This window comes from Hemibagrus wyckioides, linkage group LG08, assembly GCF_019097595.1.
Source record: "Hemibagrus wyckioides isolate EC202008001 linkage group LG08, SWU_Hwy_1.0, whole genome shotgun sequence".
Lineage (NCBI taxonomy): Eukaryota > Metazoa > Chordata > Actinopteri > Siluriformes > Bagridae > Hemibagrus > Hemibagrus wyckioides.
In genome coordinates, this window is record NC_080717.1 from 14,080,254 (window position 1) to 14,098,254 (window position 18,001).

Below are 18,001 nucleotides of genomic sequence, written 5' to 3' on the forward strand. Positions count from 1 at the left end.
TGAGAGAGAGAGAGAGAGAGAGAGAGAGAGAGAGAGAACAGAAGCAGGAGCTTGATACCGCACCAGGGATCTATAATGTTTAAAGCAGGCTTTGTGTGCTAAGTGGCTCTCAGCAGGGGTGCAGACTGGAGGTGAAGAGGGTGGTGGTTGTGTCTCGATAATCCATTAGCTAATGGCTATCTAAAGCTCTTCCTCCTTCTTATACACAGCAGCTGTTTGAACAATAAAACTCAGCTTAAGCTGAAGAAGGAAGCACGCACTGCTTCACTTTACTCTTCTTTCTGTTTACTAGTGTACTAAAACAGCAGGACTAACTCACTGTGTAATATTAGTACCAGAACAGAGCAGTGTTATAAACTCATCTCAATGATCTGTAAATGATTAAAAACCTGGCTGTAATGTAAAAGTCTGTGTTTCCTGCTTTTTGACCCTCCTCTCTTTCGCCATTCAGTTACATAATTTCTTTATTCAGTACAAATCAGATGTGCAAACAGCAATCACTGCAACAGTGCTGAAAGCATGCAGTGTTGTGATGTTCTGGCTGATATTAAAGATTCAAACTCACATTTCATTACTGCTTCAGTGTTGTTTTGCAGCTCAAGCCAAAGCTCGGCCACTGAGGTCAAGTTCAACAACAAAAACAACAACAACAACAACAAAACCACCAGTGACTTTTACAAGTTAATTAAATGCAACGTGCAGGTCAGTTAATAAATTTAAGAGGCCATCAGTAATATAAGGGCACATTTGTTATATTGTTCGGTACATGATAATAATAATAATAATAGTGTAATTAGTACGAAATCAGTGGTAATATCATTGAGAGATGTTAAAGGAGATTTAGGGTCACTCATTTAGGGTAAAATCTGAAATTTAAATTTAAACTGTAGTTATGTTTAGAAACTTAAGACAGTCTAACAAGAAATGGTAGATGGCAAATGCATGTAGCTTTGGGTATAAAGTATATTTAAGACAATCGTTTGGGAATTCCTGGCCTTTGCCCTATGTGTGTGTGTTCTCATTGTATTTTGGGGGCTTCCTCCCCAGTCCTAATGTAACGGCGGCCAGCAGTAGGTGCTGTGCATGTAAACCTCACTCCCCTGATCTCAAGAGGTGCACTGGTGACTGACGCTAGCGGCTGCAGTCTTTAGCCTCCTTGTTAGTGCACCTGCTTCCAATGCTGGAGACCCGGGTCTGAGACCTGCACGGAGGTGGTGCGAGTAGGACCCAGGATGTTACATGCCGTGCCCCAGATGGGAGTGAGGTTTACGGGGGTGAGTGTAACGCAGGCCAGTGGTAGGTCCTGTGCAGGTAAACCTCACTAGGACAAGGGATGTTACACTATGACATGTGTTGTAGGCTGATTGGCCTCTCTAAATTGTCCATGATGTGTGAATGGGTGTGGGAGTGTGTGTGTGTGTGTGTGATTGTATCCTTTGATAGGTTGGCACACTGTGCAGGGTGTCCCCCACCTTGTGAATTGAGAGTCCCATGGGATAGACTCCATCAGGGATCCCAGAAAACCATACAGAAAATTAATGAATGAATTGAATGAATGAATGAGTTTTTGTACCCATTTACACTTGTATCAAAACGATCACTACCTGGAACAAGAAAAGGGTACGTGCAAGATCACAGACAAGAAGTAACTTTAATTTAATATTGTGAATTTTAAAAGTTATTTTACAGCCTTCATCCAAAAAATGATAACAATCTATACAGTAGTTTTTGTCAATAGACCTGCTCAGTGTGGATCCATTCAAAGACATGACAACAACAACAGCAAAAAAAAAGAAAGAGAAAAGAGGATAGGAAAGGAAAACAAATGGGAACCAGCTTTTTTTGGTTTGAGTATTGTTATATTGAATGTTTGTTGCTTCATCAGCTGCCCATCCTGATCATTAAGATGGAAACATGTACAAAGAGCAAAGAGTCCATTGCAGGACAGCCACAGATTTCTAGTTTATATGAAAGAAAAAGTTTCCACTCAGAAACAGTGAGAATGTGAAAGAAGTGCCCAAAGGCTGCTGTCATCAGTGGCTTCTGTCATAAAGTACACACACCCACACATACACACACACACACGTGTTGGGGGCAGAGGGACAGAAAGAGAGGGACAGAGAGAGAGACAGACAGAGAGAGAAACACAACATTGGTTCAGGAAAAGCCATATTCTCTGTTTGATGGTAACACACACTACAGAAAGAAGCACTTTATTTGGCTCACAAAGGGCCATGCACTTTAAAGCCTAAACACTCGGGGCTCTGTTGGCAATATTGTTCCAATAGGCAATTTGGCTGGCAGAAGAAAGGGTGTTAATGGCGACGCAAACAGAGTTAGTGTAAGAGCCTGAGAGGCAACATGTTGTGCTCTGACATTCAGACCTCTCACTCCAGAGGGAGAAATGTGTCAGTGCTACTTACTGGAGCACTAAGACAGCATCACACACACACACACACACACACACACATACACACAGAGAGAGAGAGAGAAAGAGAGAGAAAGTGTGCTACCATCTGCAGAGTTACACCATCAGATCGGCACTATGTCAGTTAAATGTGAACTCCTGGCTTAAACGCTATGGCTTTTTAAGGGTTTTCCCCACTCACACACTAAATAAAACACAAACAAAATTAAAAAAGGCAGTTTTTTGTTTTAAATTAATAATAAAGTGCACCCATTTCCCCCTTCCAAAATACATAGCTACACACATTAAATATGAATCATACAGTCTCTCCATACACATCAGCTTCCACATTATCCTTCATAATCCAAACCAATACAAAATAAATCCACCTCAAACCCTTCATTTACCCTTTCCCTGCTTTGACTAGCGGGGTCTTATTAACAGTATTTATGGAAAACTGCCCAATTTGTGCTTTTTTTTGATGTGATAAAACTGTCCCATATGTAAGTTGATGGCGTTGTTGAATGGTGGTGATGGGACTGTGCAAGTGATTGTATGCTTATTAGCTTGCATTGTTAAGGCATCTAAACTGCTGGTACTGGTAAAGTGAAAAGATTAAGACAGAAATATACAGATACACAAGCAGGCATAAATAATTGTCAAATAAAAAGAATAGAGAAGGATAGGAAAGTAAACCCCAAAAGAGAAAGAAAGTATTTTCATATTTCATCAAAAAAATTCCCCTCCGGTTTCAACACACAAAATGGAACTGTCACTCTCAGGAGAGAAGAGCCCATGCATATTATTAGTTTAACAGTATCAACTTTTGTAAGCCTCAACAAGAAAAAAAAGTTATAGATTTATATATTCATCATATATATATATAGATATATATATATATATATATATTTAAAAATCTACACTACTAAATGCTATCAGAATAAGATGCTACTTTTTCCATACATTAAAAAAAATGAAAATTGAAAATGAAACAAATTCTTAACTTAAAAATTATACAAAAATAGACAATGGATTTGTTTTTATGAATGTAACTTTAAAAAAAAATGAGAGCATGGCAAACATGAAAAATAAACACAAACAATACATGAAGTACATTAAAAAAATGAAGACGAACGAAGGTGACAAGTACAAGGGCACATGATCACGGATAAACTTACATAGTTGAATGAAATGAGGGGAGAAAAAGCAATGTACAAACTTTACATACAGCGTGTTTATGAACGTTTTAGAGAATCTGTTTGTAATTTGCAGACTCATGATGCTTTCCTGTTCCTGTTGCTTTTTCCTTGCTACAGTCAGTGAGAGGGTTTGATTAGCATGGATCAGAATAGAGTACAGATCACTGGTGATGCGAAATTGAAAAGCTGCCAGAAGTCATTTCAATATATAAATATAGATAACAATTTTTAAAAAAAAAACAAAAAAAACAATAAAAAAAACATATATACAAAAGAGTTGACTAGCAGAGAGAGCTGATTAAATGGTCGTTAGTTTGGACACTTTTTGAAGAGGATGCTGATACAGTGCTGGGTTGATCAGTAACATCCTCTGTTCATTTTCTTCATGGTTGTTCTAGCAGCCGGAACGGACATGCCTTCCTCTCCCGCCTCCCTTCTTTTGATCCTTCACAGCAAAGATGACACATGGACAAAAAGTAATAATCGCAAGCTTGTGGTATTTTGTACTTTTTCATTTGAACTAAACCAGCAACCGCTCAAATTTAAATACATTGACAAGTTTCTTATGACTTCATTATGGTGCCTCAAACAAACATCCCTTAGGACATGGAAAAAGATTTTCAAAGCAAACACAGCATAGCAACTCATAGTGTACTCTTGCTTTCGTGTACTACATATTCTGGCACTGATGAGCAGCAAATTATTTTTGTACAAATATAAATATGGATTCATTTCAAAAAGATTCTACTCCTCAAGCACTCCTCCCTAGGAGCAGGATGAGGGTCTGGGATCTTCACAGTGGGCAAAAGGCTAATGAAAATCAGCTTGTGAATGCTTTTTAAAATGTTCTTCTGTTCATAAAGACAGATGATCGAAACAGCATGTACCTGGATGAGCAATACAAAAGATTACGAACATGGCGGTTAAAACATAAAACAAATTCCAAAAGCAACATGTATGGCAAACATCGTTTGTTAGCCATGGACTAGCGCCATGATAAAGAGTTCATTTTCATTTAGTTTGTACAGAAAAACACCTGTTTACACAGTTGTCCAGTATTATAAATTTCTTAAACATCTCAGAAACATAAAACATAAATTCACTTGTTAAACAGAACCGCAATTTCTCCCCTCACTGCTATACAACAGGAACATTACAGATGAAACGGCTTTCATAGTGTCGTGTGTGTGTGTGTGTATAGTACAGTCTGTATAAAACACATATATGTTCGCTTCAAAACGACTTTGAGTTTAAAAATGAATTTAGAAAAAAAAGCAAACCAACACCCCATACTTTTCCCTTCGTTTCAAATTCCTTGTAAAAAGGCCTGAGTTTTCAAAGTTGGGGTTTATCTTGTTTTTTTCCCCCAGTCCTCATGGAAACAGGCAGAGCTTCAGGGTCCAGGCTGATGGGGTTTAGAGCATGAGCTGATATAAAACGTGTCTCATCAGCAGCCCAGGAGCCACTACATGGGAGGAACGATCATCCCTGTGATCGCTGTACAGGAGAAACAGAAAGAGAGAGAGAGAGAAAGAGAGAGAGAGAGAGAATGTGAGAAACTAGGCCTTTAGGTCATGTATCAACTTACTTCTGTGTTTAATTCCATGAAACAGATCCAAATAAAAAATTAAAGCAGTTCAAGCATCTGGAATGCACACTCTGTTTTATAAAAAAAAAATTCTGGCCTGGATTCCAGCTATTTTACTGATTGATTATAAACTACATATTGTGCAATAATTATATGTTACTGTAGAAAGGAAATATGATACAAAAGAAAACAGAACACAATCCCTAAAGCAGAACGAAACTGCAGGCACAATACTGTTGAATGCATGCAAACATGCAAAGACATTAGCATCAATAAAAAAAAGGAAAGATCCAAAAGGAATAAAGAAAAAAAACAGATAGCAGAAGGAGAACATGGGAATGACTGAAAAGCAGTAAGGCTTGCTTGCTGTTTGTACAAATCTTTGTTTCACACATGTGATTCTTTGAACTGCCTCAGTTGTGTATGTCCTCTATGTTTAATTAGAGTCAATTGTCAGGAAAAAATAATAACTCATTTTAATAGTCGTAAATCAGTTCCCCTCCTCCATCAGGGAGCCATTATGTGAACAATTCATCTACACAATTAGTGATAAGGCTATAGGACAACCTCCGTGTCTGAGCCATGATTGAGTGTGCTGTGGAATGCATTATATACTGTCTGTCTCCCACAAGGACCGAGGTTCTTAGGGCTAGAGGAGACTTGTATTGTAGTCTAACAGTCAAAACACTGAGCTCTTGCTAAGTTTATGCTCTGTAAAACATTTCGGTCAAATTCACGGCACAGAATGCGTTTCGGAAACACCAGTGCAATTGCTTTGAATAAAGCAAAGAAGAAAGATTACAGCCTACTCCTCCTCCCCTGGGACTAGCTCACATTTGCTGTTCATCTATTCCTTCATGTGATAAACGACAAAGCAAGCTGCCAACAAATAAATAAACAAATATCGTAAATTCATATTCTAAGTGTCATTAGCTCGACTGCCTGCATAAACAGCTCCAGCTCCGACAAACAGCATGTGTTCCTCACAGGTCTCAGGCTCTCATGAAGCTGATCATTCTGGCAATACATGAAAATACAAGCCAGACAAAAACTAAACAAACAAACAAAACCCCCCACCAAAAACAGACAAAAAACAAACAAACAAACAAACAAACCAAAGACTAAGGTTCCTCACATGAGATATCATGCTCTCTTTCTTCTCCTCTCTATGCTCTGAACACCACTGGAGATTTTTCATACACCATATTGGTGCCCTATTGATCGACCTTCCAAATGCTGCTCTAATTCCCAGGCTATTACTTGAGTGCCTCATGCTTGCTCAGAGGAAGGGTGGGGAGGATGAACTGCGGCTGCAAAGGGTCAGAGGTGCTCTACACGGTGAGAGGAGTCACTCATTGCACCAGGATAAGCTCTGACTGCCTAATACACTCAATTACTTTTACACTGAACTCTCAACACAGACTCTTCAACCACAGCGTGTGAAAGCTTAAGGATTCTGTGTTATCATTATTTCCTATACATACTTGATCTACTAAAGGTTTGTGAGTGTAAAACACATACATGGATGGGAAAACCCAGCAAAATCTTACAAGCTACATACTTACAACCCTGGTCTATCCTGTAGTGTCATTAATAATAATAATAATAATAATAATAATAATAATAATAATAATAATCTGTAAGCTCCTCTAGGTGAGGGCATTTGTTAAATACTGTAAATGTAAATAATATTGACACTGAACAGCAGAATACGCTATAATAGTGGTCTGCAGAGTTTCCTATAGGCTGGTCCCATAATAATCTACTGTGTTTCCTTACTGTGAGTATGCAAGATGCTAAAGAGAACATATGAAACTCCTTTATTCAAACCAAAAAAGAAAAAAAAAACTAAACTTATGCTTCTTTGAATAATTTGTTCTTTGATTAGACAAAATATCAATATATCAACTTTTAGTTTCTTCTCCAAACGTAGCTGAGTGGAAAAATGATGCTATATAATAAACCTCAGTTTATTTGTTTATCACATACACTTACACTGATATCAGAATCCTTGTATTATATGCTTAATACTTATCGCTTCTGGACTTCATACAATGTTGACATTGTTTAAAAAAAATCTTATTGTTTTACTTGCTAGCATAGATGAATAATTTAGAGAACTTTATGTACAATATCTCCCACTATGCCACTTTAAGACTGCCTGCATCATCTACAGTGTGCTATTACTTGCTTAATATAGCTCCGTATTGTACTATATAAGAGCTGCTTATCCTTTTTGCCTGTGTCTTTTTGACTGTGTCTGGATCAAAGTGTACAAATATAGCACAAGAATTGCATTGCATAAAGTACTCTTTAGGCATATGACAATAAACTCAAAACTTGAAATAATAATCCATATAGTTCACATTCATTACACTGTGAGTACATAGCACGGTGATGTGTAATAGAAAACCAGGCTGAAAGATATTAGCTTATATAGAGATTAAAAATATGGTGCATGTAAATCTATGTAATCAGGTCACATGACTGTTACTGATTGGCTGCATGAGTCTACAGCATGGGCCTTGTTACAGTCACCTGCAGTCTTGCATTAGTATATCATTCTGTGTTCTGACCACTGGTGGTGCTGTTGCACTCAGTTTCACAAAAATCCAAACTAATACTCTTTACAATGTTTGTTAGAAGACGATGTGGATGCCAAAAATAAACGTATATTACTTTTTTAACATTGAATGACAGGTGGGGCAAAGCTGTGCTAGCCCACTGTTACGAGTCACTCTGTGTAACACAATGCACACTACACGTTTTACAATTGTTTATTTGGAGCAGGATCTTTTTTGGACATATCCTATCACCTTTAATCTGTGTTATGAGTTTCGGTTTTCAGTTTTTGCTCCAGGAGGCTTTTTGAGATCAGTACCCCATGTAGCTATTGAGATCAAATTACTGAAAAAAGCACACAAAAAATTTCATTTAAATTGTGCTTTCCCTTATTTATGTCATTCAACTATTATTTTTGTAAATATCTATGACACACCTGTTAACAGTGTACATCATTTATCCAAATTCACATATTAAATAGTGTTCATTATTTGGGAGAGAAATTAGGCCAGAGTGTACAGTGAATCCAGTATCTCTGAGATTTACACTAGCTATACAACACTAATATCATAAAATCTAAGACTATATAAAAACAACAAGCAGGATTAGCAAGCAGCACTACTGAAACTGTAGAAAGGGGCAAAAAACAGGAAACAGGAAGTCAGGCAGGAAATGAAACACACATGGCATGCTCTCAGTAATGGACAGTGTAGCGACCAAGCGGAGGAGAGAGGCATAGGCAGAGATGAAGAGGAGTATGTGAAGAAGGCTGAAATGACAAGCAGGTTAATGGACTGAGAGAGGGAAAGACAGAGGGAGGTAGAGATGTCACATACTTCAGGAGAAGGCCAGTCCCTGCAGGGAGCTGGCTGTGGAATACTTGCTAGAGTCCACAAAAGACTGATCTACTGGAGGCACGGAGAAGGGTCACAGAAAGGATGGAGTCGGGAAAAAAAGGGGAAAAAGAACAGTGTTATATTTAATTTGTTGGGAGGTAGAAAGAGAGAGATTAAAATCAAGAGCCACAGATCAGAAGGTTAGTACAGGACAATAGTAATGTCGTATATACACAAGTTACACAGCAGGCTATACAAATGTTGTACAATCAGAGTTGAAAGGGAAATGATCAATAGGGTGAAAATATATGTCAATATCACTTCATTTTATAACATATAACTATTTTATAATAATAATAATAATAATAATAATAATAATAATGTTTCGTTTTTTTATTATTAAAATTTCAGATCATGTTTATTAAAAATTGGAGACAAGCATATGGTGAAGGATTAAAGAGTCTAAATGCAAAGCTTTGATCTATATTTTCATGTTATGCTGTGTTTTGCAGAGCCTGGCACTGCCCTCACCTTGGAGACCGTTGCCATTGGCACTGGTGCAAGTCGGAGGTGGCGAGGCCTGGGGACGCACCACTGGGGCAAAAGCACTCTTCTGTTTAACAGCTGACACCATGTTGGCCGGCGAGAAAGAGAATATGCCTGAGGAGCTGCTGCAGTTTGAGGGCAGGCTGGTGGAGGAGGCCATGGTGGGACTGGAGGGCACAACTGAAAGGATAAATGAAGGAAGTATAGAGGAAAATAAATGAGTGGATGTGTAAGAACCTTATCATGCCTACATTATTAAAACAGTGTGGCATATAGACTGAAGTCAGGAAAATAATCATATGGCCCTGTTACATACACCTAGTTGTTACAAGACTTAATTTGTTTAATGTATTTCCTTCTTGGACAATCAGTGGTGAAAAAACACTAACTTTGAAGATCAAATGCCTTGAACAGACATGACATATAACCCAGGCACCTCCTCTGGCCCATCACTATTTGCTCCTCCTCCTTATAATACACTAAGAGCATTTTCTCCTTCAATGCTTTTACAATCACAGGTTTACTTCAACTGCCTCTGAAATGATCTTCCACCTTTATTGTTGTTACCATACTACCCTTAAAATTTTATGACCCTTTCCCAAGTAAAGTCTCTTGATAATGTCATAATCCGTTTATGAAGGCCCTACTAATCAATTAATGAAAATTGGAGCCTCTGAAGTCTGCCCTCTAGCATTGATTGAAAGCGTCTGTGCAGAGTCACCGAGCCTGTTAAAATACTTGTTAACATGTCCGAATCAAAGCTTCTAAATTGAATTGCTTCTCCTGCAATTAGTTTATTGATTTAATTAAGACTCTTTAATTTAGAAGCCAAGGTAGAAGATTGGTGTTATACGAATGACTGGACATTATGGTCGAGTGTGTTCCAGAAAAGGAAGGGTGTACATTTATCTCTGCTCTTATAGACACATGCACAGAGTAATAGCTTTGTCTGTTGCTTTATCACAGCTGTGTCTAATGGGTCTGAGGATTTCACCATTAGAGCATTACTGTTTGTTTCACACCACGATGTAAAAGGCTTCATAGTTAATGTCCTGTCGTCGAGCAGGGTTAAGTGGCCTCCAGTAACAAAGTAACAAAGGTTTCTATTACACACACCAGAAATGTCCTGTGTATAACCACAGCTACAGAAATATGATATTCTGATCAGTTCTTTTGCTTGGAGGCTCAGTGATCAAAGCAATCTGAACATTGTGTACATACTGCATGTAGGAATGAACTTGAAAATGTATAAAGGTGAATAAAAGATAAAAAGAGAAGTGGGGTGTACTTACTGGCATAGGGGGAATTGGCAGCTGAGCCATTTAAGAAGTTGGGTGACCCGCCAAGTGTGGTCATGCCACTGTTACCATATCCATTCATACTTGTGCTCACGGTACTGTAGCTGCTCTGCTGGGGCGTAGTGCTGGGCACATAACCATGAGGAGACACACTACTTGTGTTCCGACTGAAACCTGAAACACACACACACACACACAAATATGATTAAATGGTTAAAGAGGGTATATATACAAATGCATTTCTATACATCTATACTTAAATACATAGTCAGTTGTCGATTTGGTAACAGAAACATATCGTATTCTGTCTCAAATCTTCATGTGCACAAAACCTAGATTCTTACAGATTCCTCTAAATTTCCGTCACAGAGCCCTGTGTTCTCTCAAACTGCTGTATAATTTTTCAGAGTCTATATTTCCCCCAATTCTGTCAATAAAAAGGTCAAGACCAATAAAAATCGTGTAAGGAGTGTGGGAGGAGGTTAGGAGGAAAAGGGGGACATGGACTATAAATATACTTCAATGCATTATACACTGACATGGGTGAAAGCAGCAGGAAGTTCTTGCTCCAGGAGTCCCCTGCTGTCTGCTACAAAAGGCAGCACACATCGTGACTCTGCTCGCAACACTTTCATCCTACGCCTGATAGATTACCGCTGACTTAACACAAATCACTCACTGTCATGGAGGGAGCAAAGGGAGCCGACAAATTCTGAGAGCAGAGCACAAGGCTCGCTTTTCCTTCTGGTTACATACAGCTTAATGTTCCTGTGCATGTTTCTGTCTCAAATCTTCCTTTGGCTGCTAAATAGAGAGAAGACTGTAGGAGGCTCCTCTTACCCTGATTGGCTCCCTGTGTGGATTCAGAGACGTTGACAGCAAGCTGGCCGTGGAAAGAGTTGACGCCCATCATGCCAGTGTGCACAGAGCTGTTTGCCAGACCGGAGAGCTGGTTATGGGTACGTGGTACATTGTAGAGTGCCTCAGCGATGTCAGCTGCCCTCTTCAGAATGATCTCCTGTCATGGGCACAACGTTATGTTAGAGATGATCACAAACATTGACATCAAGGTTAAACTGAAAAGGAACAAGCTGCACCAATACCTAATCTTTATATATATATATATATATATATATATATATATATATATATATATAGTGTATGTCTGTATGTCTGTGGGACTTAATGCTAATGATAATGTGGGATAGGCTGAAATAGATTATTAGTAATAGATTTATCAGACATCTTCCCCATGCTCTAAAAAGCTGTGTTTATCGGTCAGATGAGCACAAAGCACTACAAATAAACAGCAGGGGATCTGGCACGCTTCACAGAACATACAGCTCTCACAATTTACCCCAACAATTGAGTCCTTATGAGAATATTTGTATGGTAAATGACAAGGGCTGAGGATTTGTGGGAAAGGTGAAGTGTATAGGAAAGAAGTTCCTCCGAGACAGACATGACCAGAGGCAGACCCCCATTCACTATCTAAATAATTCAGCAGCCGTGCACTTTCAGCACTCAACCCTGCAATCGATGACCTGCCTTGCAGGAGTGGCCAACTGCTCCTCTGCAAGGCGGAGGCCCCTGGAGCTCTTTCAACCATCGATAGAGAAGTTTCAAAGAGTTATGTTGATGTGTATGCAAGTACTGACTCTTTGGTGTGGAAACATGGAAATACGATGCAATCTGGAACAATGTCTTCATAACTTGTATCCTTCTGTCGAATTCAGCATGATTGTAAAAGTGCATCATTTGTAAAGACAGCTGCATTTTGTATTTTGCTCTGTCCTGCTTTTTTTCTTTTTGCATTTTGTATGGTACATGATGCAAATGTGAGTTCCTGGGAGCAGGCCACCTACCTGATTATTGTGAGGCATCCCATACAGGGCTTCTACAAGATCTGCTGCTCTCTTCAGAATCACTTCCTATTGACAAGAAAACAGTTGTAATGTTTAGTGGCTACTTCTTAACTGCTTCTTAACTGTCAACCTTATTCAAAAACTAAAGCAAGGATACTAAATATTTAGTAATACATAATATAATAAATATAAAACTACAGAGAACAAAGGGCAAGATGAATGGTAAGGACACAATTTTAAGCTCAGGCTGTGTGATACATAGATCAATACTCTGTTGCCTGTAAAAAAAAAAAGGATATTTCATACACATCAATGTATAAGACCCTCTATATACACAAATAATGTATAAGACCCTCTATATGTCATATTAAGGCTCTTATATGTTTGATGATATATATTTTCTGCCTGCACTCCCATGCTCATGTCCCCAGCTGTGTGTGTCCCCTGAGCATGAGTCATCCATTCAATACACTCCACCTCATAACACACTTACTGTAGAGCAGCCTCCATTCTTCATCCAATACTAATACAGTCTATTATATGTATAATACATGTATACAAATACACAGTGAAACAGATGAATGCATGCTTGTAGAGGTAAATAAATACCCTATTGGCTGGGAGGGGATGGATGTGTGCATATAACACCCTTCTCTTGTAGGTAATTGAGTCTCAGCTCCTCAACCAGAAGCCTATTTATTACCATACCTTCCCACACATTAAACATTTATTTACTGTGTTCTTTACTCTGTATTCATTTTCTTTCTCCTTTCTCCCGCTCCCTTCCATCTCTCTCTCCTCTTCATTTTTTTCCCTCATAGTCGAAGTAGGCGCCTGGAGCTCCCGTGGAACCCTTTTTAAAAGTTAATGTGCCGGGGCTGAGGAAATGTGCTTGGGGCGCGACAACCAGAAAATTGCTCTCACCCTCAGTGTGTAACCCTCGCTGTGAACAAGCCCCCGAGCATGTGTGCCCGCCCGCTAGCTGACATATTGCCTTTCAATCAGAGCCCGTCTCCGCTGCCACCCCCACAACATGCAGGCACGATCATGACGAGGGGGTCAGCGAAGCAATAAAGATTTTTAGTGCGCTGTCCGAGGTGCTAAATTCACTCAATAATGGGTGTGCTGGCACTGCGTTAACCCCTCGTTAGGGATGCTTGGGCGGGGGGGGGGTCTGGTCCTGGTGATTGAAGGAGGAGCAGGGGGCCTGGGGAGGCCTAAAGTGCTGCTTTTGTATGGATGCCCGCCTTGGTAGCCTGCTTTTCTCTCTAGATTTGCTACACTCTCTATGGCAGTGCTTTCCCAGGAAAGGAGAAGAACATAAGGGATGGGAGGCATTAAGCCACAGCTGGATCCCCTGCTGCATCCAGACTGTGCTATCCATCCTACTTCTTTTCCTACAGTATGTACCTATCTCCTTTCCTCTTACCCTCTCCCTTTCTTGCTGACTTGTAACGGGATTGTATCCATTTTCCATCATTACAATATTGGGTGAGGGGATCTGTTGAGAGTCCAAATCCAATAAGGAAGAAGCCAAAAGTTGGCCCAGATAAACAAATAAATGCTATTAACAGTGGGCTGTATGTGGTGGCCCTGTGTCTGGAAGCAGAGCCCATTTCCTGGGTGAGCAGAAGGGTTTCCAGTAAGGGCTGAGAGTTGAGAGCCGAGAGCGGTAAACAGGAAAGAAACCTGATCCTAGATCTGCGTGTCTGCGTGCCTGCCTATCAGTCAGAGCCATCATTATCCTGACGATGCCCTACTTCCTGCTCTGCACTCATCTCTCTAGCCATGCTGAAGCAAGAAACACCCACAGTTATAAAACTTCAATCCAGAACTATGACTGAGATCCTTGTAGCTATAAAAAAAGTTTTTTTTTCTTTTGTGTCTGTACCATGTAAGCTACTGTTCACACACACACACACACACACACACAGTATAGTAGGTAAACAACCCTCGGGCATTGTATTTTGGTAATGCATGATATGAAGCTCAGCCTCGGAACTAAGGCCAACCTACACATTACTGCACTCTGGACATCAAATCTGTTCCTGTGTGTAAAATGATGATGGCTTGTAATAAGATATATGCCCAACAGAGAAGGTATTGCTGAAAACATGAAATAATGACCAGATCGTATCAGGAATATTAAAGCATCACCATCTGTATTTTTACAAGGGAGACAGGCCTGTAAAAAAAAAAACAAATTCAATCCAGCACTTGCAATTTTAGCATTTTCTAACGTCCTGTTTAAGCAAAAGCATCAAACACAGGGTCTAGTGGATAAATTACACTAGATTAAATCTGTACTGCATGTAAAACAGAACATTACAAGTAATTAACACAAATACTTCAAAACTCAACTAAAAGAAATAGACAAATATTCAAATACCAGTTTTATTTTGGCAGCATTTAGAAACATAGCATGCTAACAAGGTGCTGTTATGGATACAGATTTTGTTTGCCTGGGAATATAAAAGCTATCTTGAAATCTTGACCAGAATGGTGTTATATCAACCTGTTTACCACCACCAGAGCTGCAACACCTTCTGATGAATAAGACCTCTCATATAGTTAGCTGTTCCTTAAAGAGACAATAAACAGACTTTCAGTTTATCTTAGTCACTGCTATTCACATAACATAAATATGTAGCAGTTACAATAAGCACTTATTTAGAGAATCATGTGAAGTTTTATATATGATAAACTAAAAGAATTAAAAAGCCTGATCCCATCGTGACAGTGTAGCTTATACTCTAGTCATGGTAATGTGGGATGACACTGTTTTAAATTGTCCTGAATCATCACACTATGATATATGAAAGCAATTAGGAACAGTATATTTTGCTGCCTAATTCTTAGTTGCAAAAACGAAATGTCTTCATAGTTTGCTACCTTCCAAAGGTTAGATCTTTTTTTTTTCATTTCTTAAATGAACTGATTTTGTGCGGCCATTCCTACTGCTTCATAAAAAAATATTTAGCTTTTCAATAACTCCATGTAAAAATATAAATAAATCTAAAGATGCAGCATAACTAGGTAAGGGAAGAAGGTTATTTTATAAAGGTTTATGAGTATTGCACATTATGAGTTCCATCCATTTACTTTCTGAATCAGGATCTCAGGTAGCTTGAAGCCTACCCCAAGAGACTCCAGGTCTGGGACCCCCTGGATGGAGTGCCAAACCATCACAGGGCACATTCACACACATATACACACACACACTCACACCCCACAGACAATTTACTCAACCCATTCGCCCTAAAGCACCAGTCTTTGAAAAGCAGAGTACCCATAGTAAACCCCTGAAACACAGGAAGAACATGCAAACTCCACACTTGTAGAGTGAAAGTAACCCCCGTCTCGTTGGTTCAAGGGAAACGTGTTAACCACTAAGCCATTGTGTCCCCTTTTTCTAGACGTGATCCTTTTAATCCTATTGATTTTACCAATGTGAAGAAAAATGCTCTAGAAAGTAATTGCAGCATTATATAATAGTTCTGGCCTACTCTTTCCTTTCTCATGTCTTCAACCTGTCAATTTCTGTCCATCAGAAATATCAGTCCCTTTACTCTTTAACTATACAGCTCCCTTGCATAATTCATATTCTGTCTCTACAGACTTGAAAGGTTACTTTTTGAAAGTCAATAGCAACCTGTCGGCCTGCATCTGAACAGCAAGCAAGCGACAACTGTATCCACCAAACATGCAGAAATGCAATCTACTGACTCAAACAGAAACATAATTGCATATTTCAAATATTTATTTAATGACACTTGTATATTAGCATCTACACATTTTAATAGTCAGTTGATTTGAAATAGTATAAGCATGCACATTCAGACCCAGTGCAGTATTTGTCTTGATTCTCCATTGAAGCATGATGAAGGAAAACACTGCTCACTGCTCCCCAGTGGTGTGGACTGTTTCATCAGAGCACAGATTGAATCCTAGGCCCTTTAGAGGTGGCCAAGAGGGGATCAGGTGGATGTGAAGTGACAGGGAAAATGGGAGGAACAAACACTGACTGGAGAGAGGGAGAGGGAAGGAACGATCCACAGACTGGCCACACTGGACCCCAGCCAAACTCATCGACCGGAGCTGTGTCTCTGGATCCAGACACGAATGCTCACTGAGCAATTAGGGTCTGTTCTTTCAAATAACTGTCTCTCTTTCGTTCTTTTTAATATGCACACAATTCCTGATTACATGCTACAACTTTGATCTGGCTGAACGCTGTTGTCTAATATTAAAAATAATGCTAAATTAAACAATTCAACTATCTGAGTGTGCTCATGTTATTGTGCTATACTACTTATTAAAGCTTAATTGGAAATAAAACTGATTTCTTAAGCTTACATCCTGTGTAGACCTGAGCTTATGAAATGTATAGAAAAAAAAGAGCAGTACTTAAGCTGAGACGACTTGTACCTGTATTTTTAAGGGCTTGCCTAACATGTCCACAGATTTGCCAAAGAATTGAGGGAGACAAGTTAGACTGCCTTGTTCCCTGCTTGCCCCTCACCTGTGATTTAGTCCAGCGGTTGAGAGAAGTGCCGTCAACAAACTGTTATTACCTCAATAAAGGGCAAAATCGATAGTGCAGAAATGAGCAGCCGGGCCCAGCGGCCGACGCTGTTAATATCTGGCTGGGAGTGTTAGAGGGAGCAGAGGACAAACTGAGCGAGAGAGCGAGAGAGCGGGAGAGAGACATAGACAGAAGTAGAGGATTAAAACCTCCACTACTCAGAGAAATTGAGGGTAAAATCCATCTGCACACATCAACCCTGTCACCACAATTTACCAGACATGTAGAGCCATGCAGAGAAATGATTTCTCATTTAGCTTCCTCTGTATGCTAGCACTTCTATTCCCCCTCTCTCTCCACTCACGCTCTCCTACTCCAGCTGCTTCTTCCCCCTTGTGGTGACTCAATTACTGTTGGCTGAGCAATAATAAAGTGTGGGCGGCAGTGGCTTCGATCGCATGACCCAGGTGAAGGCAGCCCAGGACAGCTGACTTCACCATGATGGATCACCCGGATCCCTTTCTTTCTCTCCCTGCTGCTCTCCCTTGGTGACCCTCTCTCTCTTTGCCGCCTCCCCATCCTCCCTATCCTCCCCCACCATCCAACCTTCTTTCTCTCTTACCCTTCTGTAAAAGCTTATAAAGAGCCATAACTCAAATAATGCTTAACTTAACATGCACAAACTTCTCTTGTGCTCTTACTTAAACGTGCTACTGGTTACACATACCTACAACAATTATATATAATCAAGCTAACATAGAAACCCGCATCCTCTGGGACTTCCCCAACACCTGACTTAATAGTGGTCGAGCAGTGGAAGGCAGTTGGGTATTTTTTTCCTACTCATCTCATTCTCATGTGCCTGTGCTGCAGGTGCACAGCTGCTCATTGCTTGGTGGCTGTCCAACCATATTCATTACAACTGCAAGGGAGTCTGTTAAAAATATGGCATGCCGTTAAGACGGTTCTCCAGGGAGGAGCAAAGGCAGTTTTTCTGACCCGCTCCCCTCTTGATGAACACAGTGGGAAAGGTGTGATGGCTCACCCCACCTGGGACCCAACTAATACATTCAAATTCATCACAGGCCCAGTGAAATGAGCCCAGGCCAAGCCAAGGTTAAAACCACACAGATCATACGTGAACAGCACAGTGTGTCAGTCTGTAAGAAATGATC

The 18,001-nt window shown here is 39.8% G+C and overlaps 1 protein-coding gene across 6 annotated transcripts in view; it reads right to left on the reverse strand.

Moving 5' to 3' along the window:
- Positions 1–1,637: 1,637 nt before the first annotated feature.
- Positions 1,638–18,001, reverse strand: part of ebf1a (EBF transcription factor 1a) — a 103,544-nt gene continuing 87,180 nt past the window's right edge. For 2 of the 6 annotated variants that reach the window (XM_058397903.1, XM_058397904.1), the window contains exons 12-17: positions 12,302–12,367; positions 11,277–11,454; positions 10,431–10,610; positions 9,124–9,318; positions 8,593–8,661; positions 1,638–5,103 (exon numbers count right to left, since the gene is read on the reverse strand). In XM_058397903.1, coding sequence (XP_058253886.1) covers positions 8,594–8,661; positions 9,124–9,318; positions 10,431–10,610; positions 11,277–11,454; positions 12,302–12,367 — 687 coding nt within the window. In that variant the 3' untranslated portion in view covers positions 1,638–5,103; position 8,593. Of the gene's footprint in view, positions 5,104–8,592; positions 8,665–9,123; positions 9,319–10,430; positions 10,611–11,276; positions 11,455–12,301; positions 12,368–18,001 lie in introns of all 6 variants that reach the window. The other 4 variants (XM_058397901.1, XM_058397902.1, XM_058397905.1 and 1 more) reach the window with 2 other exon arrangements.